This window comes from Gadus chalcogrammus, chromosome 16, assembly GCF_026213295.1.
Source record: "Gadus chalcogrammus isolate NIFS_2021 chromosome 16, NIFS_Gcha_1.0, whole genome shotgun sequence".
In the NCBI taxonomy this organism is placed as follows: Eukaryota; Metazoa; Chordata; class Actinopteri; order Gadiformes; family Gadidae; genus Gadus; species Gadus chalcogrammus.
This window is the reverse complement of record NC_079427.1, coordinates 861,760-889,157: the sequence shown is the minus strand read 5'-3', so window position 1 is coordinate 889,157 and position 27,398 is coordinate 861,760. Positions and strand designations below refer to the sequence as shown.

The window sequence follows — 27,398 nt, the reverse complement described above, 5'->3', positions numbered from 1 at the left end:
TGTGTGTGTGTGTGTGTGTGTGTGTGTGTGTGTGTGTGTGTGTGTGTGTGTGGGGGGGGGGGGGGGGGGGGGTAAGTGCGTGACATTTGGTCTGAATCCATTGTGTTGAGGAAAAGATTGCATGATAAGCAGAAGCAGGATGGCGTGTCCCACAGGACTCTCTTATGAAACCAGATCCACGGCTTTGTGTTCGTCTTCGGAATCTCAGTTTGGCCTGGTTGGTGTGTGCCCGGACTTCTCCTTTTGAACAACAACTTACCAACTTACTGCGTGTTAAACAGTGTGCAGCCTGTTTATGTTTGTCATTAGCTCAAACCACGAATCAAAAGCCTGTGCCTAAGATGAATGAAAACATGTGGCGGGGATTTTAGAATTTCATCATCAAAAACATCCGGACAGGGAAAATAACCTCAACGCGTCAGTTGAAGACGCTGCGTAAATCGACCAGTCTCTCTGCGTAAAGCGACCTGAATCTCTGCGTAAAGCGACCTGAATCTCTGCGTAAAGCGCACTCCTGGCGCCACGGGGCGTCCGGGGACCGAGGAGAAGGACGATACAGTGCGTGTTGAGGCGATCTCTGGTACTCCGTCACACGAAGTAACATCAACAACATCAGCTTCATCATCATCCCCGAGGTGCAACGTGGTCTGTGTTCTTCTCCATCCCACCTCACGGACAAACCGTCCCCTCACAAGTTGCGGTCGTGTGTGTGTGTGTGTGTGTGTGTGTGTGTGTGTGTGTGTGTGTGTGTGTGTGTGTGTATCTCTAAAATAACTCCGGAGGTGGAACCCAGAAGCTGCCTCTGATTCAAACTCGTCAATCAGAGCCCCGTGAGGACGGCTCATGTTGACAGCGTAGACCAACTTCATTTCCTTTTGTCGACCTGTTGACTCAGGGGGGCGGGGCCACAGCGAGGAAGGCGGGGCCACAGTGCGTCTGAGCCGGGGAGGGCGGGGCCAGAGGGCTCGCTGTGGGGAGCGGAACCGAAGACCGGCTGCGTGAAGGAGTGTAGGAGACTCCGAACATCTCTCAGCGGAGCGGAGTCAGAAAGAAGCATCTCTACTCTCCTCATACAGACGGAGGAGCGGACTCTGTCGAGGTACGTGGTGGTTATCTTAACACATCACTCACATCTGTGAGGGAGACGCTGGTCAACCGGCTCTTCTCTTAATGAAGGGACTTAACGCGGGCACGTCGTTTATTTTGGAGTTTAATTCCTGAATGTTGAATGACAAAGTCTCCGCAGCATCGAGTCTCTCTGTGGTTCAACGTGTTGAGTCGCATCTCGTCCTGCTCCTCGTTCACAGATGGTCTCCGGACGGCAGCCCAGCGCGCCTCTGTGGTTGGACAAGGACTAATTGGTCTCCCACTGAGGAGAGTTACTGGTCCCACTGAGGAGAGTTACTGGTCCCAGTGAGGAGTGTTACTGGTCCAACTGAGGAGAGTTACTGGTCCCAGTGAGGAGTGTTACTGGTCCCACTGAGGAGAGTTACTGGTCCCAGTGAGGAGTGTTACTGGTCCCAGTGAGGAGTGTTACTGGTCCCAGTGAGGAGTGTTACTGGTCCAACTGAGGATAGTTACTGGTCCCAGTGAGGAGTGTTACTGGTCCCAGTGAGGAGTGTTACTGGTCCCAGTGAGGAGTGTTGCTGGTCCCAGTGAACATAGCCCTACTGGTCCCAGTGAGGAGTGTTACTGGTCCCAGTGAGGAGTGTTACTGGTCCCAGTGAGGAGTGTTACTGGTCCCAGTGACAGCCCTACTGGTCCCAGTGAGCAACATGCTGCTGAACGGCGGCTCGTGCGGTAACATCACGGATATCATCGTGCGCTCCGGGCCCGGCATGAGCATCTTCTTCTTCGTGGCGGCGGTGGCGGGCAACCTGCTGGCGCTCTTCATCCTGGGCGTGGCCCAGAGGAGGAGGAGCTCCAAGCCGTCGGCGTTCTGCATCCTGGTGACGGGGCTGGTGGTGACGGACCTGCTGGGCACCTGCCTGCTCAGCCCGCCCGTCTTCGTGTGCTACGCGCAGCAGCAGTCCCTGCTGGGGCTGACGGGCGACCGCTCGCTCTGCGACCTCTTCGGCTTCGCCATGACCTTCTTCGGCCTGGCGCCCATGTTCATCCTGACGGCCATGGCGGTGGAGCGCTGCCTGGCCGTGTGCCGGCCCTACCTGTACGAGCAGCTGGCGCGACGCTTCTTCACGCGCCTGGCGCTGCTGCTCATCTACCTGTTCAGCGCCGCCTTCTGCCTGCTGCCCTTCGCGGGCGTGGGGCGCCACCGGCAGTACTGCCCCGGGACCTGGTGCTTCATCGACATGTCGGGCGGGCGGGGCGGGGCGGCGGGGCTGGCCTTCTCCCTGTCCTACTCCTCCCTCATGGCGCTGCTCATCGGGGTGGTGTTCGTGTGCAACGGCGCCGTGATCGTCGCCCTGTGCCGGATGCACCGGAGCCAGCGCACGCGCCGCGGCTCGGTGGTCTCGGGCCGCGGCGCGGGGTCCCGCCGCCGCGCCCTGGGCTGGTTCGGCCAGGGGGAGGAGGAGCTGGACCACCTGATGCTGCTGGCCTCCATGACGCTCATCTTCGTGGTCTGCTCGCTACCGCTCACGGTAAGTGTGTGTGTGTGTGTGTGTGTGTGTGTGTGTGTGTGTGTGTGTGTGTGTGTGTGTGTGTGTGTGTGTGTGTGTGTGTGTGTGTGTGTGTGTGTGTGTGTGTGTGTGTGTGTGTGTGTGTGTGTACATATGGAAAAATCCATATGTTTACTGTGAACCATTTAAGCTTTGTTTTCTATTGCCTTGTCCAGCCACCCTACCTGTTCCTAGTGTTACCTAACATTAACCTTTGACCCTGGGGTACACCAGTCACATTGAGCAGGGGTCCACTCATGCATTCCTCTGCTTGATGAGAACAAGAAACTCTTACTTCAGGTCAACATTTCCCTGATTTGATCATTAACAAGTGCACTGAAGGGAGGGGTGAGGTGTTTAGATAGCTCTGTGGAGCTCTATTCTGGGCTCAGTCTGCTAGAGAGGAGACGAGTGTATGCAGACATTCAGAGGTTCTTTTCTTCTACTATTCTGGGCTTTTTATTCATTAGAAGTCTCTTCTTTCCTACACGCAATATCTCCTAAAGAAATTGCTGCGAGTGTGCGTGCGTGCGTGTGTCCGTGCGTGCGTGTGTCCGTGCGTGTGTGTGTCCGTGTGTCCGTGCGTGCGTGCGTGCCTGGGTGCGTGTGTCCGTGCGTGCGTGCGTGCCTGGGTGCGTGTGTCCGTGCGTGCGTGCGTGCCTGGGTGCGTGTGTCCGTGCGTGCGTGCGTGCCTGGGTGCGTGTGTGTACACCTGCGTTTGAATAGCACAACACATGCTTGTCTCTCCTCTCTAACCCAACACGCGCTGCCGCTCCTCATCCTCAGAGGACCACTCGGTAGTCCGTGGCGTGGGCGGCCCCCGGGACGGGGAGTCCCGCTGGTTTGCATGGCGCCGGGGAGCGGCGGTAGGTCTGACATAACACTCATTTACATCTCCCTCGCACTGAGCTGCCCACCGTGTGGCGGTGTGTGAACATTTGTGTGCGTTAGTGTGTTTCCAAATCATGTGCTTCAAAACCGATGGTACCGTCCATTAAAAGGTGTGTGTGTGTGTGTGTGTGTGTGTGTGTGTGTGTGTGTGTGTGTGTGTGTGTGTGTGTGTGTGTGTGTGTGTGTGTGTGTGTGTGTGTGTGTGTGTGTGTGTGTGTGTGTGTGTGTGTGTTGCCCCAGTTCCTGTTTTAAATGTTGTGGTAAATGCCATCCCTGGAGGGCGGGGCTGCTCCTCCTGTAGTGAGTTCTTCTCCTTTTTTTTGTCCTGACACATCTTCAAATCCATCTCTTTGTATAGCAGTATGAGGTAGTATCTTTATCTGGCAGGAAGAGACGTAGGATGAGAAAACAGTTTCGGCATCTGAAAACTGATGTTTACAGGAAGTCTCGTGGTTCTCTCTGTCTGGGCTGCAGAGCCAACTGTCAGATTAGCGCCGACCCCAACCGTAGTACCTCCAAACCACGTGTGTGTGTGTGTGTGTGTGTGTGTGTGTGTGTGTGTGTGTGTGTGTGTGTGTGTGTGTGTGTGTGTGTGTGTGTGTGTGTGTGTGTGTGTGTGTGTGTGTGTGTGTGTAAGGGTGTGAATGAAGATGACAGGGGAGAGGAGGTGGGCGTCTGAGGGGCTGAACACCTCCCAGCTGAGGTACCTTTGGCTGGGGGCCGACCCAGCTGCTACCTATAGCGCTAACACAATAACACAACAACGGTGCGTGTCTTGGTCTCCACCACCCCGGGCCAGACTCCACACCGCTCAAACATGACACACGCAGACACAAAGACCATCAGTCAGTGGGCTGTCCCTGAGCAAACACCCACAGGACACCCGGACATGATACCAGAACCGCCCGCCACTCATCAGGCAGGTGATTGGACAATGGACACACCTGCTCCAAAATAATTGTTTGTTCTATTTCATGGAGGCTACACCGTCTAGGCTTCGACTTATGACAGAGTTATGTTAACATAACTATTGTTCTATCAATATAACATTCAGAGGCATTGGGTTGTCAGGTAGTTTCGTTCCGGTGTTTGCTCAGGATCTCTGGAACAAGAGAAGATTGTTCTTTCCGGTACGTGTGTACTTTCTTAGGCGTAACCGTTTCTCCAGCTCCCTCCAAGGTACTGCAGTGAGGCAGCGATAACAGACACACAGACAGACAGACAGACAGACAGACAGACAGACAGACAGACAGACAGACTGACTGACTGACTGACTGACTGACTGACTGACTGACTGACTGACTGACTGACTGACTGACTGACTGACTGACTGACTGACTGACTGACTGACTGACTGACTGACTGACTGACTGACCGACCGACCCCCGCTGTGGTGGGGCAGGCACCTCTGACCCTACAATCAGGTCAAAGGTCACCAGCAGGACTGCTGTCCCCACCTCAGGGTTCCCCGCTGACCTCCAAGCAGGAGAGCGTCCTCTGTTACGTAAGGACCCCGATGGCCTGCGTTCCCCTCTCCAAAGCGTCCCTCCAGTCCCTGTATGACCCGCCATGAGGGCTGACCCCATGATGGTACCACAGCTCCCCTGCTTCCCTCCCAGGCCGCCCGGGGAGTGAACGGTAGGAGAGCAGTGAGATGAACCCTAGTGTAGCTCTCGGCTCCCTGGGGAACAGGGTTTGAGAGACGGGGTTTACAGGCCAGAGGGGTGGTTGGTCTGCGACGGTACAACGGATCAGTGATGCTGTTACCCTTGTGGTGCGTATTGTATTACAAGAACTCATAATAACGCTATATTTAGATGACTTTAATTTGTGGATAAAACTCTGGTTTGGATTTGGATTAAATTTCATTGGAATGCGTTCCTTTCTCCAAACATGATGTGAAGAAGGTGGAATGGATGTTATTATGTTATACTACTACTACTTATAATGCTAAACGAATACTAATTGATACTATTACCGTCAATGATTTAACCTCTATGTACTTCAGTTGGTGTGAAGTCCTCTGCTGTAGCTCCTTCCCCATGAGGACTTTGAACCAAAGCCTTCCTCACTTCAGCCTCTCTCTGCTGGGGGACAACAAACATTACTTTGTTAAGTGGAGGAAGAAGTGTGTACTTCGGCGCACACTTCTGTTTGAAGGCTTTCCAGCGAGGAGGTTCAGGCCTGTTGACTCCGGCCCGGACTCTAATGGAGACCAGCTGGTATGTGGTGTCAGCGGGCCTTTCCAGAGGAGTCTGGAGGAGAGCGTCACCAGCGTGGGCTGATCCTCCCCTCCCTGGGAAGGCTCTGGAAGGTGAGGAGAGGGATGATGAGCCAGAGTCAGGCTGCAGACCCTTCCATGGAACAGACCGTAAGCCTGTTCCATGGAACTACAGGCTCCTCGGACAGCTGCAGGGCATCGGTCCGTTGATAACGCTGCCGTGACCCCTGGGCTAACCCATGCGGGGCTTCACTCTGCAGTCCGTGTCTCTTCTGCTCCTCGTCTTCGTCGGTTCAGCGCCGGGGGGGAAGGCCTCCCGTGCGGCCCCCAGTGGGGTTCACTTCAGTTGTATCAGTAGTATTTGTGTTTCTTAATCACAGGCACAGTGTCAAAGGGCTCAGCAGGCCGTCTGCTTAGGGCCGTGTGCTGCAGGTGGAGCAGCCACTCTGTGTTCCACGGACGCTCTGCTTCGTGTGCGGAGCGTTGTAAGACGAGCACCAGGGCGGGGAGTGTGGGGGCGCGCTACCACACTCGCCTCCATTGTCCTCGGCGGTGCTCTGGAAATGTAACAGGAGATGCTGCTCTGTGTGTACATAGCGCCGTGATGGAGCTCCAGGCAGGGTGGTGGTGTTCTAGGAGGGTGGTGGTGTTCTAGGAGGGTGGTGGTGTTCTAGGAGGGTGGTGGTGTTCTAGGAGGGTGGTGGTGTTCTAGGAGGGTGGTGGTGTTCTAGGAGGGTGGTGGTGTTCTAGGAGGGTGGTGGTGTTCTAGGAGGGTGGTGGTGTTCTAGGAGGGTGGTGGTGTTCTAGGAGGGTGGGGGTGTTCTAGGGTGGTGGTGATGGAGCTCCAGGCAGGGTGGTGGTGTTCTAGGAGGGAGGTGGTGTTCTAGGAGGGAGGTGGTGTTCTAGGAGGGTGGTGGTGTTCTAGGAGGGTGGTGGTGTTCTAGGGTGGTGGTGTTCTAGGAGGGTGGTGGTGTTCTAGGAGGGTGGTGGTGTTCTAGGAGGGTGGTGGTGTTCTAGGGTGGTGGTGGTGTTCTAGGAGGGTGGTGGTGTTCTAGGGTGGTGGTGATGGAGCTCCAGGCAGGGTGGTGGTGTTCTAGGAGGGTGGTGGTGTTCTAGGAGGGTGGTGGTGTTCTAGGGTGGTGGTGTTCTAGGAGGGCGGTGGTGTTCTAGGAGGGAGGTGGTGTTCTAGGGTGGTGGTGTTCTAGGAGGGCGGTGGTGTTCTAGGAGGGAGGTGGTGTTCTAGGGTGGTGGTGATGGAGCTCCAGGCAGGGTGGTGGTGTTCTAGGAGGGTGGTGGTGTTCTAGGAGGGTGGTGGTGTTCTAGGAGGGAGGTGGTGTTCTAGGAGGGTGGTGGTGTTCTAGGAGGGAGGTGGTGTTCTAGGAGGGAGGTGGTGTTCTAGGAGGGTGGTGGTGTTCTAGGGTGGTGGTGTTCTAGGAGGGCGGTGGTGTTCTAGGAGGGAGGTGGTGTTCTAGGGTGGTGGTGTTCTAGGAGGGCGGTGGTGTTCTAGGAGGGAGGTGGTGTTCTAGGGTGGTGGTGATGGAGCTCCAGGCAGGGTGGTGGTGTTCTAGGAGGGTGGTGGTGTTCTAGGAGGGTGGTGGTGTTCTAGGAGGGAGGTGGTGTTCTAGGAGGGAGGTGGTGTTCTAGGAGGGTGGTGGTGTTCTAGGAGGGAGGTGGTGTTCTAGGAGGGAGGTGGTGTTCTAGGAGGGAGGTGGTGTTCTAGGAGGGTGGTGGTGTTCTAGGAGGGTGGTGGTGTTCTAGGAGGGTGGTGGTTCCCCTGGTCATGGATGGCCCTGGTGGATGAGCCTCAGCCAATACCCTTCCAGCGCTGGAGGTGAAGAACATGATGATGAAGAGGATGTGAGGGGAGCAGTGATCCTTCCTCCAAGGCGTTGATGATGAAGAGGATGATGATGATGATGATGATGATGATGATGATGATGATGATGATGATGATGATGATGAGGAGGAGAGCTGAGGGGAGCAGTGATGTCTTCACCTCGGTGTGTCTGATGACCGGGGCGTGGTGTGGTTGTTCTGCGGCCATTAGTCAATATGGAAATAGATTTGAGTGGCGCCGTCGGGTATCAGTCACACACTCAGAGAGAGGGAGACACACAGCTCTCGCGCACACACACACTCACTCACTCACTCACTCACTCACTCACTCACTCACTCACTCACTCACTCACTCACTCACTCACTCACTCACTCACTCACTCACTCACTCACTCACTCACTCACTCACTCACTCACTCACTCACTCACTCACTCACTCACTCACTCACTCACTCACTCACTCACTCACTCACTCACTCACTCACTCACTCACTCACTCACTCACTCACTCACTCACTCACTCACTCACTCACTCACTCACTCACTCACTCACTCACTCACTCACTCACTCACTCACTCACTCACTCACTCACTCACTCACTCACTCACTCACTCACTCACTCACTCACTCACTCACTCACTCACTCACTCACTCACTCACTCACTCACTCACTCACTCACTCACTCACTCACTCACTCACTCACTCACTCACTCACTCACTCACTCACTCACTCACTCACTCACTCACTCACTCACTCACTCACTCACTCACTCACTCACTCACTCACTCACTCCCACACACATGGTTCAGAACAGAGAGAGAGAGATAAAACACTTTGATTATTATTGAGAATCACAACATTAGAAGCCATTTCCAAACTTCTGTGGTCTGAATGATGAACTCCACAAAACCCCCAATGTTTTAAAGACATATTGGAAATTTGAATCATACTTGGAATCCCAGACTGACTCATTGAATGATGGGGTAATTGTTTCCACGTGAAATCGATAGAATGTTCAGATAAACTTCCTCTGAATTCCCTGTGTTTCTGTCGCTGAGCAGCGTTCATGGCCCCCTCAGCTGGGCGGGGGTTTCCTTGGGGAGATGCGTGTCAGTATGTATCTGGATCTGTATGAATGCTTCCCACTTCACCTGAGATCCTGTATGAAGTCCCTCGGTTCCTGTCCAGGCCTGTAGACCGTGGTCCTTGTGGGTGGGTTTCTGCCTGTTTGTTAAGCAGAGCCTCCTTGGCATCGACCGCTCAGAGCCGTCTCTGTGGGGGCTGGCTCTGCCTGGGCGCGCCCCGCCACTCCGGTGGCCGAGAGCTGATGGAGCTGGGGTGCTGTTCCAAGGACCGTGCTGTAGAACCTGTAGCAGATGTTTTGCAAACGCTTTTTAAGATCTGCATTTCTCAATGGCCATAGTATTGAATACGTCCCTAGAATTAATCACTTCCTTTAGGCTTAATTAGTTTTCCTGCAACTCATTACTTATTTATTGACTCTGTATTGATCAATTATTCAATGGCTGAATTAATGGTGCAGAGCCTGGGCAACATCCAGATGTTTGGTGGAGGGGAGTGGCTGGGCCACATCCAGATGTTTTGGTAGAGGCACTTAATACATTTGACTATAAAGTTAAAGTGTGTGTGTGTGTGTGTGTGTGTGTGTGTGTGTGTGTGTGTGTGTGTGTGTGTGTGTGTGTGTGTGTGTGTGTGTGTGTGTGTGTGTGTGTGTGTGTGTGTGTGTGTGTGTGTGTGTGTCCCTGTGCACCTAAAATACACACTATCTCAGTAAAATCGATTGTGACCTTTCGATGACACTTTCTCACGAATTCTGTCCTCAAACTGTGTGTGTGTGGGGGTGTGTGTGTGTGTTTGTGGGTGCGGTGTGTGTGTGTGTCTCATTTCCTCAGACTAGTGGTTGAGTATCTAAACCTCACTCCAGTCTGTCTTTTTCTCCAGTAAAGTTATGCCATAAGAAATATTTTAAACCAAAGTTCAGGAGAACTGCGGTCAGTGAATCCCATCTAGAAGAGCGTCAGGGAGGAGCATTCTGCTCTGAGGAACTTCCCAGACATGAGCCGTTGAGGGTGAGAAGCTGACATCAGTGGGTGAAACGTCTTGTTCCTGTCTCGGTGGTTAAAGTTCTCATCCGTTGCATCATTGACGAAACTCAAACCCGTGGGCGATACTCAGGATGTTCCCCCCCGAGGGAAACAACCGCCGGCCCCATCCGGGTCGTTAGCGACTGGTTAGCGACTGGTTATGGCCGATCCAGAGTGGCACTGGGCAGATCCAATAGTTTTAAACTTCAACAGACACCCGCCTTCAAGTGAGTTAACGTTTTTCAATCGAGTAGGTCCAGACTCTCTGTGCAAATGAAATGAAGTACGAGAGACTGGTAGGACCAGGCTCAGGCCCAGCCCCCCCCCCACCACACACACACACACCCCCTGGTAGACCTGCGTATCATTTCTTGGCCGAAACAAGATTAATTGGAACCATGAGTTGGACTGATCCCTCGGATTACTGAGCCGTGATGTAGCTGTAGCTGCAGGTCATCCGGTTTTGGGAATAGCCCCCCCCCCCCCCCGATAGATTAGCGCAATTGTATATTGATTCAAAACTACAATACCCCTGACACAGATCCATAACAACGATTTCCCATTACTAATGTTGTATCAGTGCAGCCACTTTCCTCTTCAATAAGCAACAAGGCAACTCTGTTCAACAAGGATGGATCCAAAACAAACACCCAGCAGTGCAGCCAGCGGACAGGAAAAACAAAAACATAACCAATCAGGTTTTATGTAGCCAGACAGGTTACAGTTGAAGTATTAAATATGTTGCAAGGGTTCATATCTAGCGGGGGAGGAGCCTATTGGAACAGGGCTCATTAGATCTGGATGAGGTCATTGATGGGTTTTCCACAGTGCAGCCAGGATGACAGGGGGAGGGGTGAGGAGGGGGGAGGGTTGGGTGAGGAGAGGGGGGAGGATGAGGAGAGGGGAGGGTTGGGTGAGGAGAGGGGGGATCGGGGGGAGGGTTGGGTGAGAAGGGGGGAGGGTTGGGTGAGGAGAGGGGGGAGGATGAGGAGAGGGGAGAGGGGGGAGGGTTGGGTGAGGAGAGGGGGGATCGGGGGGAGGGTTGGGTGAGGAGGGGGGAGGGTAGGGTGAGGAGGGGGGAGGGTGAGGTGAGGAGGGGGGAGGGTAGGGTGAGGAGGGGGGAGGGTAGGGTGAGGAGGGGGGAGGGTGATGAGAGGTGGAGGGTTGGGAGAGGGGGGAGTGGGGTGAGGAGGGGGGAGGGTGAGGAGAGGGGGGAGTGGGGTGAGGAGGGGGGAGGGTAGGGTGAGGAGGGGGGAGGGTTGGGTGAGGAGAGGGGGGATCGGGGGGAGGGTTGGGTGAGGAGGGGGGAGGGTGAGGAGAGGGGGGGGTTGGGTGAGGAGAGGGGGGAGTGGGGTGAGGAGGGGGGGGAGTGAGGAGAGGGGAGGGTAGGGTGAGGAGGGGGGAGGGTTGGGTGAGGAGAGGGGGGAGTGTAGGGTGAGGAGGGGGGAGGGTAGGGTGAGGAGGGGGGAGGGTGAGGAGAGGGGGGAGTGGGGTGAGGAGGGGGGAGGGTAGGGTGAGGAGGGGGGGAGAGTGAGGAGAGGGGGGAGTGGGGTGAGGAGGGGGGAGGGTAGGGTGAGGAGGGGGGAGGGTGAGGAGAGGGGGGAGTGGGGTGAGGAGGGGGGAGGGTGGGGTGAGGAGGGGGGAGTGTAGGGTGAGGAGGGGGGAGGGTGAGGAGAGGGGTGAGGAGGGGGGAGGGTAGGGTGAGGAGGGGGGAGGGTTGGGTGAGGAGAGGGGGGAGTGGGGTGAGGAGGGGGGAGGGTAGGGTGAGGAGGGGGGAGGGTAGGGTGAGGAGGGGGGAGGGTGAGGAGAGGGGGGAGTGGGGTGAGGAGGGGGGAGGGTGAGGAGAGGGGGGAGTGGGGTGAGGAGGGGGGAGGGTAGGGTGAGGAGGGGGGAGGGTGAGGAGAGGGGGGAGTGGGGTGAGGAGGGGGGAGGGTAGGGTGAGGAGGGGGGAGGGTGAGGAGAGGGGGGAGTGGGGTGAGGAGGGGGGAGGGTAGGGTGAGGAGGGGGGAGGGTGAGGAGAGGGGGGAGTGGGGTGAGGAGGGGGGAGGGTGAGGAGAGGGGTAGCGTTGGGTGACTGCGGTGGTGATCTGGAGTTGATCTGGACCAGCTCTCTGTTGAGGTGCATCAATAAAGCAATCATGTGAGTGCTCATGTAAGCACTCCGTTCCGTTCAGTAATCATGTGAGTGTTCCTCCTGTTGGCTGAGGTGCGGCTCCTCAATCTCCAAGGGCTTCAGCAGCGGCCCTAGGATGTTGAAATGTCATTAAGGGAAAGCCCTAGAGGTACTGGGATCATGTACTGGGATCAGGCCTAGCTGTACTGGGATCAGCCCAAGCTGTACCGGCCTCATCCCAGATGTGCAGAAACCCCATGCCTGCCTGTTCAGTTCAGTCTCTGGATGGCCCTGTCAAGTCATCTCTTCATGGCTCACTGGACCGTACGAGGAGCATGATTCATGTTTGTGTGGTCGGTCTCTGAGGGCTCAGTGCATCTGGTCTGCTCAGATAATCAGAGCCAACAACCCATCTGAATCTGAATGTTTCCAGATAAGAACAATCTAGTCATCGATCCAGTAATTATCGAACATGAGGTAATTTCCCCGGGGACTCTGGTTCAAACCACAATCAGGTTGTTCTAGAAGAACGTGTTTTTTGAGATGTAACAGTCCTGAATAAGAAGTGGGAGTGAGTCCGTTCCTGACCCGGTGTTTGCTCGGTGCTGTCCCTCGGCTGACTGGGGGCTGTGGTTCGGCCAGCCTGGTGTGAAGGGACGAGTAGACTCGTGTTGTGATTGGTCCATTAGGTGTGAGGTCACTACAGACTGGCTGGATGTCCCCCTGTGTCTTTACACGCTGGGTGTCACCTGTCCTTCAACCTGAACTAGAGTTCTTAAACCAACCTTAACTACAGCCCCTGGCGGTTGGACAGCGCTCTCTTTGAGAACCCTCGGTTCCTTGAACAGTGGTGTGTCTGCCAGCAGAGCTATTGTTGTCTGCTTCACGAGTCCCGATGGGAGGGAGATGGTTTGGTGCAGAGCTTCTCCAGTCTTCTCCACACACAAACCATCCCTTCTGTTTATCAATGTTGTCATCTATGCTATTTGCATATTTGTATAGGGTTAGGGTTAGGATGACATCTGACATTTAACCGGTTTTGTTTCTTCTTTTTCTGGAAACCAGTGTTTTCTTTTGATGATTGAGGAGTCCTCCAGTGTGTAGGGTGAGGGTTAGTCCTCCAGTGTGTAGGGTGAGGGTTAGTCCTCCAGTGTGTACGGTGAGGGTTAGTCCTCCAGTGTGTAGGGTGAGGGTTAGTCCTCCAGTGTGTAGGGTGAGGGTTAGTCCTCCAGTGTGTAGGGTGAGGGTTAGTCCTCCAGTGTGTAGGGTGAGGGTTAGTCCTCCAGTGTGTAGGGTGAGGGTTAGTCCTCCAGTGTGTATGGTGAGGGTTAGTCCTCCAACAGTGTGTAGGGTGAGGGTTAGTCCTCCAGTGTGTAGGGTGAGGGTTAGTCCTCCAGTGTGTACGGTGAGGGTTAGTCCTCCAGTGTGTAGGGTGAGGGTTAGTCCTCCAGTGTGTAGGGTGAGGGTTAGTCCTCCAGTGTGTAGGGTGAGGGTTAGTCCTCCAACAGTGTGTAGGGTGAGGGTTAGTCCTCCAGTGTGTACGGTGAGGGTTAGTCCTCCAGTGTGTAGGGTGAGGGTTAGTCCTCCAGTGTGTAGGGTGAGGGTTAGTCCTCCAGTGTGTAGGGTGAGGGTTAGTCCTCCAGTGTGTAGGGTGAGGGTTAGTCCTCCAGTGTGTATGGTGAGGGTTAGTCCTCCAGTGTGTAGGGTGAGGGTTAGTCCTCCAGTGTGTAGGGTGAGGGTTAGTCCTCCAGTGTGTAGGGTGAGGGTTAGTCCTCCAGTGTGTAGGGTGAGGGTTAGTCCTCCAGTGTGTAGGGTGAGGGTTAGTCCTCCAGTGTGTAGGGTGAGGGTTAGTCCTCCAGTGTGTAGGGTGAGGGTTAGTCCTCCAGTGTGTAGGGTGAGGGTTAGTCCTCCAGTGTGTAGGGTGAGGGTTAGTCCTCCAGTGTGTAGGGTGAGGGTTAGTCCTCCAGTGTGTAGGGTGAGGGTTAGTCCTCCAGTGTGTAGGGTGAGGGTTAGTCCTCCAGTGTGTAGGGTGAGGGTTAGTCCTCCAGTGTGTAGGGTGAGGGTTAGTCCTCCAGTGTGTAGGGTGAGGGTTAGTCCTCCAGTGTGTAGGGTGAGGGTTAGTCCTCCAGTGTGTAGGGTGAGGGTTAGTCCTCCAACAGTGTGTAGGGTGAGGGTTAGTCCTCCAGTGTGTAGGGTGAGGGTTAGTCCTCCAGTGTGTACGGTGAGGGTTAGTCCTCCAGTGTGTACGGTGAGGGTTAGTCCTCCAGTGTGTAGGGTGAGGGTTAGTCCTCCAGTTTGTACGGTGAGGGTTAGTCCTCCAGTGTGTAGGGTGAGGGTTAGTCCTCCAGTGTGTAGGGTGAGGGTTAGTCCTCCAGTGTGTAGGGTGAGGGTTAGTCCTCCAACAGTGTGTAGGGTGAGGGTTAGTCCTCCAGTGTGTAGGGTGAGGGTTAGTCCTCCAGTGTGTAGGGTGAGGGTTAGTCCTCCAGTGTGTACGGTGAGGGTTAGTCCTCCAGTGTGTACGGTGAGGGTTAGTCCTCCAGTGTGTAGGGTGAGGGTTAGTCCTCCAGTGTGTACGGTGAGGGTTAGTCCTCCAACAGTGTGTAGGGTGAGGGTTAGTCCTCCAACAGTGTGTAGGGTGAGGGTTAGTCCTCCAGTGTGTAGGGTGAGGGTTAGTCCTCCAGTGTGTAGGGTGAGGGTTAGTCCTCCAGTGTGTAGGGTGAGGGTTAGTCCTCCAACAGTGTGTAGGGTGAGGGTTAGTCCTCCAACAGTGTGTAGGGTGAGGGTTAGTCCTCCAGTGTGTACGTGAGGGTTAGTCCTCCAACAGTGTGTACGGTGAGGGTTAGTCCTCCAGTGTGTAGGGTGAGGGTTAGTCCTCCAGTGTGTAGGGTGAGGGTTAGTCCTCCAGTGTGTAGGGTGAGGGTTAGTCCTCCAGTGTGTAGGGTGAGGGTTAGTCCTCCAGTGTGTAGGGTGAGGGTTAGTCCTCCAGTGTGTAGGGTGAGGGTTAGTCCTCCAGTGTGTAGGGTGAGGGTTAGTCCTCCAGTGTGTAGGGTGAGGGTTAGTCCTCCAGTGTGTAGGGTGAGGGTTAGTCCTCCAGTGTGTAGGGTGAGGGTTAGTCCTCCAGTGTGTAGGGTGAGGGTTAGTCCTCCAACGGTGTGTAGGGTGAGGGTTAGTCCTCCAGTGTGTAGGGTGAGGGTTAGTCCTCCAGTGTGTAGGGTGAGGGTTAGTCCTCCAGTGTGTAGGGTGAGGGTTAGTCCTCCAGTGTGTAGGGTGAGGGTTAGTCCTCCAGTGTGTAGGGTGAGGGTTAGTCCTCCAGTGTGTAGGGTGAGGGTTAGTCCTCCAACAGTGTGTACGGTGAGGGTTAGTCCTCCAGTGTGTACGGTGAGGGTTAGTCCTCCAGTGTGTAGGGTGAGGGTTAGTCCTCCAGTGTGTAGGGTGAGGGTTAGTCCTCCAACAGTGTGTAGGGTGAGGGTTAGTCCTCCAGTGTGTAGGGTGAGGGTTAGTCCTCCAGTGTGTAGGGTGAGGGTTAGTCCTCCAACAGTGTGTAGGGTGAGGGTTAGTCCTCCAGTGTGTAGGGTGAGGGTTAGTCCTCCAACAGTGTGTAGGGTGAGGGTTAGTCCTCCAACAGTGTGTAGGGTGAGGGTTAGTCCTCCAGTTTGTACGGTGAGGGTTAGTCCTCCAGTGTGTAGGGTGAGGGTTAGTCCTCCAGTGTGTAGGGTGAGGGTTAGTCCTCCAGTGTGTAGGGTGAGGGTTAGTCCTCCAACAGTGTGTAGGGTGAGGGTTAGTCCTCCAGTGTGTAGGGTGAGGGTTAGTCCTCCAGTGTGTAGGGTGAGGGTTAGTCCTCCAGTGTGTACGGTGAGGGTTAGTCCTCCAGTGTGTACGGTGAGGGTTAGTCCTCCAGTGTGTAGGGTGAGGGTTAGTCCTCCAGTGTGTACGGTGAGGGTTAGTCCTCCAACAGTGTGTAGGGTGAGGGTTAGTCCTCCAACAGTGTGTAGGGTGAGGGTTAGTCCTCCAGTGTGTAGGGTGAGGGTTAGTCCTCCAGTGTGTAGGGTGAGGGTTAGTCCTCCAGTGTGTAGGGTGAGGGTTAGTCCTCCAACAGTGTGTAGGGTGAGGGTTAGTCCTCCAACAGTGTGTAGGGTGAGGGTTAGTCCTCCAGTGTGTACGTGAGGGTTAGTCCTCCAACAGTGTGTACGGTGAGGGTTAGTCCTCCAGTGTGTAGGGTGAGGGTTAGTCCTCCAGTGTGTAGGGTGAGGGTTAGTCCTCCAGTGTGTAGGGTGAGGGTTAGTCCTCCAGTGTGTAGGGTGAGGGTTAGTCCTCCAGTGTGTAGGGTGAGGGTTAGTCCTCCAGTGTGTAGGGTGAGGGTTAGTCCTCCAACGGTGTGTAGGGTGAGGGTTAGTCCTCCAGTGTGTAGGGTGAGGGTTAGTCCTCCAGTGTGTAGGGTGAGGGTTAGTCCTCCAGTGTGTAGGGTGAGGGTTAGTCCTCCAGTGTGTAGGGTGAGGGTTAGTCCTCCAGTGTGTAGGGTGAGGGTTAGTCCTCCAGTGTGTAGGGTGAGGGTTAGTCCTCCAACAGTGTGTACGGTGAGGGTTAGTCCTCCAGTGTGTACGGTGAGGGTTAGTCCTCCAGTGTGTAGGGTGAGGGTTAGTCCTCCAGTGTGTAGGGTGAGGGTTAGTCCTCCAACAGTGTGTAGGGTGAGGGTTAGTCCTCCAGTGTGTAGGGTGAGGGTTAGTCCTCCAGTGTGTAGGGTGAGGGTTAGTCCTCCAACAGTGTGTAGGGTGAGGGTTAGTCCTCCAGTGTGTAGGGTGAGGGTTAGTCCTCCAACAGTGTGTAGGGTGAGGGTTAGTCCTCCAACAGTGTGTAGGGTGAGGGTTAGTCCTCCAGTGTGTACGGTGAGGGTTAGTCCTCCAGTGTGTAGGGTGAGGGTTAGTCCTCCAGTGTGTAGGGTGAGGGTTAGTCCTCCAGTGTGTAGGGTGAGGGTTAGTCCTCCAGTGTGTAGGGTGAGGGTTAGTCCTCCAGTGTGTACGGTGAGGGTTAGTCATCCAGTGTGTACGGTGAGGGTTAGTCCTCCAGTGTGTAGGGTGAGAGTTAGTCCTCCAGTGTGTACGGTGAGGGTTAGTCCTCCAGTGTGTACGGTGAGGGTTAGTCCTCCAACAGTGTGTAGGGTGAGGGTTAGTCATCCAGTGTGTAGGGTGAGGGTTAGTCCTCCAGTGTGTAGGGTGAGGGTTAGTCCTCCAGTGTGTAGGGTGAGGGTTAGTCCTCCAGTGTGTACGGTGAGGGTTAGTCCTCCAGTGTGTATGGTGAGGGTTAGTCCTCCAGTGTGTAGGGTGAGGGTTAGTCCTCCAGTGTGTAGGGTGAGGGTTAGTCCTCCAGTGTGTAGGGTGAGGGTTAGTCCTCCAACAGTGTGTAGGGTGAGGGTTAGTCCTCCAGTGTGTAGGGTGAGGGTTAGTCCTCCAGTGTGTAGGGTGAGGGTTAGTCCTCCAGTGTGTAGGGTGGGGGTTAGTCCTCCAGTGTGTAGGGTGAGGGTTAGTCCTCCAGTGTGTAGGGTGAGGGTTAGTCCTCCAGTGTGTAGGGTGAGGGTTAGTCCTCCAGTGTGTAGGGTGAGGGTTAGTCCTCCAGTGTGTAGGGTGAGGGTTAGTCCTCCAGTGTGTAGGGTGAGGGTTAGTCCTCCAGTGTGTAGGGTGAGGGTTAGTCCTCCAGTGTGTAGGGTGAGGGTTAGTCCTCCAACAGTGTGTAGGGTGAGGGTTAGTCCTCCAGTGTGTAGGGTGAGGGTTAGTCCTCCAGTGTGTAGGGTGAGGGTTAGTCCTCCAGTGTGTAGGGTGAGGGTTAGTCCTCCAACAGTGTGTAGGGTGAGGGTTAGTCCTCCAGTGTGTACGGTGAGGGTTAGTCCTCCAACAGTGTGTAGGGTGAGGGTTAGTCCTCCAACAGTGTGTAGGGTGAGGGTTAGTCCTCCAGTGTGTAGGGTGAGGGTTAGTCCTCCAGTGTGTAGGGTGAGGGTTAGTCCTCCAGTGTGTACGGTGAGGGTTAGTCCTCCAGTGTGTAGGGTGAGGGTTAGTCCTCCAACAGTGTGTAGGGTGAGGGTTAGTCCTCCAACAGTGTGTAGGCTGTGTTGTGGATCCGGTTCTTTGTTGATGTGGAACCTTTTCATTCATAAAGTAAAGTGCACATCAGAACACAGCCGGGGCGTGGCCGGCCTTGGCTCCTCCTCCACAGGGCAAGAGGACCGCCTGGGCCAGCCTGGGCCAGCCTGGGACCGCCTGGGACAGCCTGGGACAGCCTAGGACAGCCTGGGACAGCCTGGGCCAGCCTGGGACCGCCTGGGACAGCCTGGGACGGCCTGGGACAGCCTGGGCCAGCCTGGGCCAGCGTGGGCCAGCCTGGGACGGCCTGGGACAGCCTGGGCCGGCCTGGGACCCCCTAGGACCGCCTGGGCCGGCCTGGGACGGCCTGGGACAGCCTGGGACAGCCTGGGACGGCCTGGGACCGCCTGGGACCGCCTGGGACAGCCTGGGACAGTGCGGTCTGTTTTGTTGGCCTGCTTTACTTTACATTACTTTATCATGGATCCCCATTAGCACGTGCCTCAACAGCATGGCTATTCTTCCTGGGGTCCTTCACACCCAAAAACACACAACATCATACACCTCAACACTACAGATACACACATACATAGACAATAGTTCACTTACAAAAATTCAGAAGAATTTCAGATATTACAAGTTGACAGTATTATGAATTGCATAATCAAGAGGGGGAAAAGGGTTAAAAACATACCCATTACAATGACTGTTCATTTGTGTACATAAATGTACTAATAGTACCAAAAACACAACACAACCACCACTGCTGTTATTCTATCATAGTTAAACACAGATCAGTCAAGTTCATGAAATATTGGCAGCCTGCCTGTCCCAGCTTGCCCTCTTCTTCTGCTCCGACTGGTTCTCCCGGTGGCTCTGCGCCGCTCCGGGGCTGTACTGGTTCTCATGGTCACTTACTGCTGGACATTGTTCCACTGAAGGTTCCCCGCTCACCTAAACCTCAAGTGGTGAACTCGGAGCTCTCTCAAGCCCGCAGAAACTCTTATTGTGGTGCGTTGAATGCCAACTGTTCTGGTTCCCAAGGACACAACTTATTTTCTTTTGAAGAAATAGATATCGAAATATTGCATACTTCTCATCAACAACGCATTCTGCTTGTCTTTCTCCAAGCCTCCCTTCTTCCCTGTTTCCATTTCCTTCTCCTCTCAAAGCGATTCCTTCCAATATGGACGAGGAATCAGAGCTGCTGTGACATATGTTGCCGATCTTGTTTGAAAGTGCCTCAAATGAAGTAGTACAGGTTTTTCTGCCCATGCATGAATGTACACCCAACAACCAAGAACTAACCCCGGGAACCGCACTCCTGGTTCCCAGGTTCTGTGACATTCACTACAGAGGTTCTGCCATATCACAGTAGGACTGCTGGATCAGAGTTTCTGCTATAACACAGTAGGACTGCTGGATCAGAGGTTCTGCTATAACACAGTAGGACTGCTGGATCAGAGGTTCTGCCATATCACAGTAGGACTGCTGGATCAGAGGTTCTGCTATAACACAGTAGGACTGCTGGATCAGAGGTTCTGCTGTCACTCGGTTGGACTGCTGGATCTGAAGTTCTGCTGTCACTCGGTTGGACTGCTGGATTAGAGGTTCTGCTATAACACAGTAGGACTGCTGGATCCCAATTTACCAGGTCATAAAAGTATAATCTACAACAGAGAAAGTTTGTTGGACTTCTACAATTTTAAAAAAGACACTCATGATATTTATTCTCTATAGTTGCCCTTCTAAGAATTACGTTTTATTAAGGGGCCAATGAAACGTAATGAGGTGTGACCCATTCTACACACATTCACTGAGGGAGTTATTGAAACAGCCTTTATAACCACAGATGACCAAGAAGTCTTCCTCAATCATTTACTGAGTAACCGAGTTTCACAACGTTCAATGAAATGAAGCCCAACAGGAAGGCCCCGTTGACGCCTCCCTGTTCCACTCTGATCCGCCCCTGAGCTCAGAGGGAGGGACCGATGTGGAAGCATGTCATACTCAGGGACTCGCCTGTCCACTCACACCCAGACAACAAGGCGTTGTTTGAAGGCTCCTGCCTTAAGTCATGACAGCAGAATAATAACTCAGTACGCCGCAGTAAGAACTGAGGATCTGTTGTTCCCAAATTACCTTTCTGAAACATAAGTCTGGTCCCCAGATAGAGTAAACATCGACAAAATACACAAGTATTCTTCTACTGTCAGACACGTGACAATAGTGGATATTATGGAGATTCTTTTTTGTGCAAATCCTTATAGTTCATTACATTATAGTACATTCATAACATTGAATCCTTGATCTCTTTATTCATATTATTCCATTAGTTGTGTGTTTGACTGAGCGTTGTGATCTCCTGTTGTCTGGTGTTGGTTTGAGTGACAGACCTGCGCCGTGTGCGCGGCTGTGGCGGGGTAAGATGGCCGCAGCTCCTCAGCCTGTGGTGAGCAGGACCCACAGGCTGAGGGGCGAGGGGAATCACCCGTTGGTCACAGCTAGCCTCCCTACCACGGGCAGTGCGGTGCATGAACTAGTTCAATGAACTAGTTCAATGAACTAGTTCATTGAACTAGTTCATTGAACGAGTACATTTTCCTATGAACTTTGAACTGAACTTGTGACATTCTGAATTGATGCTTAGGTGCAGATGACATTTTTATTTTAAATAGTTACTGCCTTAGTTGTGATGAATAAAACAGGTGTACAAATAATATCCACAACAATTTGAGATTGTAGTGATGGGCAGCTGGTAATGGAGGGGGTTCGTTTTAAAAGATAAGCACAGAATAGTTACTCCCACAGGTTTTCTTCGGTTAATAAAACAAACTCTTAATAAACTGAACATGAACCAGTTCAAAACTGAATTGGTGAACTATGAAATTGAATTTATTCATTTTGTTTTGCACAAACTCAACTTTGAACTAGTTAATGTGAAGTGTGAACTTGCACAACACTGACCACGGGATGTGCTTTTGAAGTTGCAGCAGTCTACATTTCAACCAGCTCGTACAGCTAGTATATGGGACATATATCAAGACTCACTCGTTCAGAGTTCACCTGGACCCTGCATAGCCCGCGCCCAGAGCTCCGAGAGCAGTGTGGTCTCTGCGTGTCTCTTAGAGTTCATTCAGTCTGTAAACCAAACACGGGAGAGACGCATCTCAACGGGTTTTAATATCTGATGTGGCGACGGACGGATGGCGGGAAACAGGAACCAGCCGCTGAGCGGGTATCTCATAACACACAACGTGACTCATGATACTGAAAGTCTCATGATGAGAGCATGAGACTGGTGATACTGAGAGTCTCATGATGAGAGCATGAGACTGGTGATACAGAGAGTCTCATGATGAGAGCATGAGACTGGTGATACTGAGAGTCTCATGATGACAGCATGAGACTGGTGATACAGAGAGTCTCATGATGAGAGCATGAGACTGGTGATACAGAGAGTCTCATGATGAGAGCATGAGACTGGTGATACAGAGAGTCTCATGATGAGAGCATGAGACTGGTGATACAGAGAGTCTCATGATGAGAGCATGAGACTGGTGATACAGAGAGTCTCATGATGAGAGCATGAGACTGGTGATACAGAGAGTCTCATGATGAGAGCATGAGACTGGTGATACTGAGAGTCTCATGATGAGAGCATGAGACTGGTGATACAGAGAGTCTCATGATGAGAGCATGAGACTGGTGATACTGAGAGTCTCATGATGAGAGCATGAGACTGGTGATACTGAGAGTCTCATGATGAGAGCATGAGACTGGTGATACAGAGAGTCTCATGATGAGAGCATGAGACTGGTGATACAGAGAGTCTCATGATGAGAGCATGAGACTGGTGATACAGAGAGTCTCATGATGAGAGCATGAGACTGGTGATACAGAGAGTCTCATGATGAGAGCATGAGACTGGTGATACAGAGAGTCTCATGATGAGAGCATGACTCCGTCCCCAGGGTCGGCCCTTGAGGAAGACATCAGGAGAGGATTCTCATCCCGTGCCCCTTACTCATCATGAAGGACAAACCGTTCCGCTGAGCCAATCATAAGGATATTAATAATAGAATAATGCAGCAGGGAGTCTTAAAATGTTGTGCTGAAAAGAGAGTCGATAATGCAGACATACGTTTGGACTCCATTAGAAGGCTATCTACAGCGTGCGTTAGCTCCTCAAACACAGCAGCACCACTCTTACCTCCGCCAGCCCTCAGTCTCATGACTGTATTGTCCTGTATCGAACCCGCCCCACTTACCCCCAGCTAACGATCCAGGAGGGGAGTGGATCAGGCAGGAAGCCGTCCTCTGGGGCCAAGAGGTAAACGAGGTTCTGATCCATTATGGATGCCTTTCTCGAGTGCGTCCTGCTAATGGCCCCCATGACTCCAAGAGCCTCAATATTTACTTGGAAACAGCGATACACCAACTTGGAATGAACGTGGGTGTGTGTGTGTGTGTGTGTGTGTGTGTGTGTGTGTGTGTGTGTGTGTGTGTGTGTGTGTGTGTGTGTGTGTGTGTGTGTGTGTGTGTGTGTGTGTGTGTGTGTGTGTGTGTGTGTGCGTGTACACAGTGCGTGGAGCTGCCTCCTCCAGTAAATCACCCACAGCGGCCTGGTCCTGACCATGCATCAACACGCTACTGTTTTAGGAGAGCCAGGCTGCATGCCTGGCGACCCCCCAGGCAGAGTGGGTCTGAGGGGTGCTGGTGTCGGCCCCCCCTCTGCCCAGAGTCCTCCTGCGGGCCTTAAGAGGCAGGGGGGCACGCGGCTCTGAGGTCCCGTCGTCACGGAGACGGATGTCTGTTTCCAGCGCCTCGTTAGTGTGTTGACGTTAGTAGGGCTCTGTTTGAACGGCGCTGCTTTGATGATATATGAACACAACCACAACCACGTTGGGGTTCCTCATCGGGTCGGGGCCCTGGGGGGGCCCTGGGGGGGGCTGACGCCTCACCACTCTTATGGAGGAGGGGGACTGCCAGCAGCTGGATACAGCAGCACGCGCTGTGACTCACACATCTGTGTTTCACAGCATCGGGCAGAGATCTGTTAAGTGAGGAAAGGATCATTGTCACCTGATTAGGCAACTGAAGAACTGTGACCCAACCGCCTCCACAAGAATCAGTTCCTATAAACAGCGTCTGGTTCACAAGCATTGCTGAGTATTTATAGGATGGAAAGAGAACTACATGTCTTTCTTCCTCTCTATGGATGCATGTGTGATGGTTTGGCTGGGTTAGAGTGGCTCACAGCCACACTCAGCCTGAGTCAGCTGCTTCTCGGAAGAAACCTGTTCACTTCGGCTCTGGACTCTAATGTGCCCTCTGACTTCACTCTCTTTCCTACTGGCTCACTCTCTCTTTCCCACTCACTCACTCTCTCTTTCCCACTCACTCACTCTCTCTTTCCCACTGACTCACTCTCTTTCCCACTCACTCACTCTCTCTTTCCCACTCACTCACTCTCTCTTTCCCACTCACTCACTCACTCTCTCTTTCCCACTCTCTCTCTCTCTCTCTCTCTCTCTCTCTCTCTCTCTCTCTCTCTCTCTCTCTCTCTCTCTCTCTCTCTCTCTCTCTCTCTCTCTCTTTCACTCTCTCTCTTTCCCACTCACTCACTCTCTCTTTCCCACTCACTCACACTCTCTCTCTCTCTCTCTCTCTCTCTCTTCTCTCTTCTCTCTTCTCTCTCTCTCTCTCTCGACCCCTCTTCTCCGTTCTCTCTCTCTCCTCCTCATCCTCTCATCCTGGCCACCTGATCGGTTCCCCCCCCCGGGGCTTAGCAACAGAAGAGGAAACGGTTACCGGGCCCCAGCTGCCCTCAATCCAGAGGGCGTTTCATTAGGGCCGTCGTGATGGAAACTTCATCCGGCCGGAATCATCCAGAACAACACGTGGATGGGGGGGGGGGCCCGGCTGTCTGCGCCCGGCTGTCTGCGCCCGGCTCGGCCAGCCAATCAGAAACTTCTGTTTGTACGGGTCCTTCTGGTGTAGGGTCTGAAAGGCCGTCAGGTCAACATGTGTGCTGGTCGGTTGTCTCAGTCTCTCTTATGATATCCTTGTTATCATCACTTGCAGTAACCAGGGTAACCAAGATGATAAGGCTTGTATAGGTGGATCCTTGGGGTTTCAGCTCTCATGTGACATCGATTGTGCAGATAGCATGACGTGAAAAATATCGTTTTGAAGCACGTTAGCATTTAGCTTCTACCGGTATACACCGAATATGTAGAAGCAGCTAGCCTCTAGCCATATAAACGGGGGTCCCACAAGAAAACAACAAGAAATACCATGACCATTTAAGCTTAGCATTGTATTTCTCTCTAAAACTGTGAAAGGAGTCGGGCCCCAGAATTATAAAAGGGAATAATAAAAAAAGAAATAAGAGCAATATTTGAGGGCTGCCTTTAGCACTCACACGGTGTACCTTCTGGTGGTGGATCACGGTCTCCTCTTCGTCCTCAGATCGCCGGCTTCATCAACGCCGTCCGGCCGTTGGCTGACGACGAGGGCAACCTGACGGCGTTCCGCTTCCACGCCTTCAACCCCATCGTGGACCCCTGGGTCTTCATCATCTGCCGCAAGTCGGTTCTGCGCCACTTCTACCTGCTGCTGCGCTGCCGCCTCGCACGCTGCGGCGTGAGGACCGCCGCGGCCAGCGCCCCGTCCTGCACGCCGGCCCGGTCCCAGCACCTTGGGGGCCCCGACCCGGCTGGCCGGCCCCTCACGGAGGGCTCCCCCCCCGGCCCGGGGTCCCGCTGCTGACCCGCGACCGGGGCTCTGGAGCTTAGCCCGTGATGCTACTGTGATGGATCCCTCCGAGACCCCCGGCCTGCGTCCTGGTCCCCCGGCCTCCCTCTGCAGGAGGGGGGATGGATTTGTTTTGGGGTCCAGGTCAGAGATCCGGGGGTGATGAATATGTTGTCTCTGTGGACAGTGGCTGTCAGCTCATGTGGGCCCTTGGTGACCAGAGGTGCTGGCCCTACGAGTGCCCAGCGGAGAGTGGAGCATTCGGACGGCCAGGAGAAGACTCCTCACTGAGGTGAGGAGGCTGAAGAGGGGACAGGAGACTGAGGACTTCAACAGAACGTTCTGGATGTTTGTATTGGGAACTACCTAATTGTAAAGTATGACTCGCGATTGTGTCACGGGGCACAGCACTTTAACCAGACTGAACCACTAACCTACTGTAAAAGACTAATGTTGAACCAAGTCTCGCATGCTGTATACAACCCTCATAGTGTAGAGCTTGTTGTCTGCGTGCATGCTTATACCAAACCCCCTGTAAGGCAACAAGACAGAATCGCATCCCGATCCATCTCCAGTGTTTTTGTGAGCCGGAAGTCCTGAGCTGACCCATGGCTGCTGACTGAAGGAGAGGAGATGTTAAGCCCAGCAGAACCTCTACAGCCATGGTGACATCAGGACTGGAAGGTGATGCTGTGGGAGGCTGCTGGGTTATTGAGAGGCCCAGCGATACTGCCTGGGAGACCCTGATACCAGGAGGGACACGCTTCAATTAGGTCAATCACTCTGAGGGGCCCACAATGCAGCATCATTTCTATAAAATCCTATCATCAGACACAAATCTATTATCATGCAGACGCTTATTGTATTCAACGGATCAATATTGTATACTTCCCTCAGAAACATTGATCTCAAACCAAGCTACCCCTTGCTTCAGCCTTGAATATGTGAAGTGAATTGTTTTGCTTTTGAAAACATTTGTACTGCCAGATCTGTGTGATCTAATGTCAAGGTGTTTGATGTGCGATGTTCTGTACTGACATCTCCAGAGTGTGTGTTGTGATTGCCAGACCACTGTTTGTAGATCATTTAATAACCTTTGACCTTCAAACTTATGCTGAGTGACCTTCTTTGAGTCAGCAGCGTTTCGTGACCTGCACATTTGGTCGTTTGTCGTCGGTATCAATGCATTCATTTTTGTAAAATAATAAATTAAGTTATAAAACGTGAATCTGCTTTGATCCTGTGGGATCATTTAAGTTTACTTTTCTATTTCCAGCAGTGTGCCGACCAAACCAAACTCTGCTCTTCCTTTAGTTAGCTTTTCTTTACAAGTGGGTCACTTCCAGCTTAAGTTTTCTTTTTGCGCAGGTTGGACTCTACGGTCCAGAGTCACAGTACAGGTTGGACTCTACGGTCCAGAGTCACAGTACAGGTTGGACTCTACGGTCCAGAGTCACAGTACAGGTTGGACTCTACGGTCCAGAGTCACAGTACAGGTTGGACTCTACGGTCCAGAGTCACAGTACAGGTTGGACTCTACGGTCCAGAGTCACAGTACAGGTTGGACTCTACGGTCCAGAGTCACAGTACAGGTTGGACTCTACGGTCCAGAGTCACAGTACAGGTTGGACTCTACGGTCCAGAGTCACAGTACAGGTTGGACTCTACGGTCCAGAGTCACAGTACAGGTTGGACTCTACGGTCCAGAGGCACAGTACAGGTTGGACTCTACGGTCCAGAGTCACAATACAGGTTGGACTCTACGGTCCAGAGCCACAGTACAGGTTGGACTCTACGGTCCAGAGTCACAGTACAGGTTGGACTCTAGGGTCCAGAGTCACAGTACAGGTTGGACTCTACGGTCCAGAGTCACAGTACAGGCTGAGGTTGGACTCTACGGTCCAGAGTCACAGTACAGGTTGGACTCTACGGTCCAGAGTCACAGTACAGGTTGGACTCTACGGTCCAGAGTCACAGTACAGGTTGGACTCTACGGTCCAGAGTCACAGTACAGGTTGGACTCTACGGTCCAGAGTCACAGTACAGGTTGGACTCTACGGTACAGAGTCACAGTACAGGTTGGACTCTACGGTCCAGAGTCACAGTACAGGTTGGACTCTACGGTCCAGAGTCACAGTACAGGTTGGACTCTACGGTCCAGAGTCACAGTACAGGTTGGACTCTACGGTCCAGAGTCACAGTACAGGTTGGACTCTACGGTCCAGAGTCACAGTACAGGTTGGACTCTACGGTCCAGAGTCACAGTACAGGTTGGACTCTACGGTCCAGAGTCACAGTACAGGTTGGACTCTACGGTCCAGAGTCACAGTACAGGCTGAGGTTGGACTCTACGGTCCAGAGCCACAGTACAGGTTGGACTCTACGGTCCAGAGTCACAGTACAGGTTGGACTCTACAGTCCAGAGTCACAGTACAGGTTGGACTCTACGGTCCAGAGTCACAGTACAGGTTGGACTCTACGGTCCAGAGTCACAGTACAGGTTGGACTCTACGGTCCAGAGTCACAGTACAGGTTGGACTCTACGGTCCAGAGTCACAGTACAGGTTGGACTCTACGGTCCAGAGTCACAGTACAGGTTGGACTCTACGGTCCAGAGTCACAGTACAGGCTGAGGTTGGACTCTACAGTCCAGAGTCACAGTACAGGTTGGACTCTACGGTCCAGAGTCACAGTACAGGCTGAGGTTGGACTCTACAGTCCAGAGTCAGGTTGGTATCAGTGGGCAGCCCAGCTGAGGATCTCTGGAGCTTCAGTGGGGAG

General features: G+C 53.3%; 1 protein-coding gene across 2 annotated transcripts; it reads left to right on the top strand.

The window, feature by feature from the left end:
• Positions 1–990: 990 nt before the first annotated feature.
• Positions 991–25,991, top strand: ptgir (prostaglandin I2 receptor). 2 transcript variants are annotated; one of them, XM_056612073.1, is made up of 3 exons: positions 991–1,099; positions 1,308–2,600; positions 24,333–25,991. In XM_056612073.1, the coding sequence occupies exons 2-3, from the start codon at positions 1,776–1,778 to the stop codon at positions 24,630–24,632; spliced, it is 1,125 nt and encodes a 374-aa protein (XP_056468048.1). In that variant the 5' UTR covers positions 991–1,099; positions 1,308–1,775; the 3' UTR covers positions 24,633–25,991. The 2 variants fall into 2 exon arrangements, with proteins under 2 accessions (XP_056468048.1, XP_056468049.1); XM_056612074.1 differs by having other exon boundaries at positions 991–2,600.
• The last annotated feature ends 1,407 nt before the right edge of the window (positions 25,992–27,398 follow it).

Bases quoted from the DNA above. Each gene is read 5' to 3' on its own strand.
- ptgir (XM_056612073.1), top strand. From the start codon at position 1,776: ATGCTGCTGAACGGCGGCTCGTGCGGTAACATCACGGATATCATCGTG. The intron at 2,601-24,332 runs GTAAGTGTGTGT...CTTCGTCCTCAG, and splicing joins TCTGCTCGCTACCGCTCACG to ATCGCCGGCTTCATCAACGC.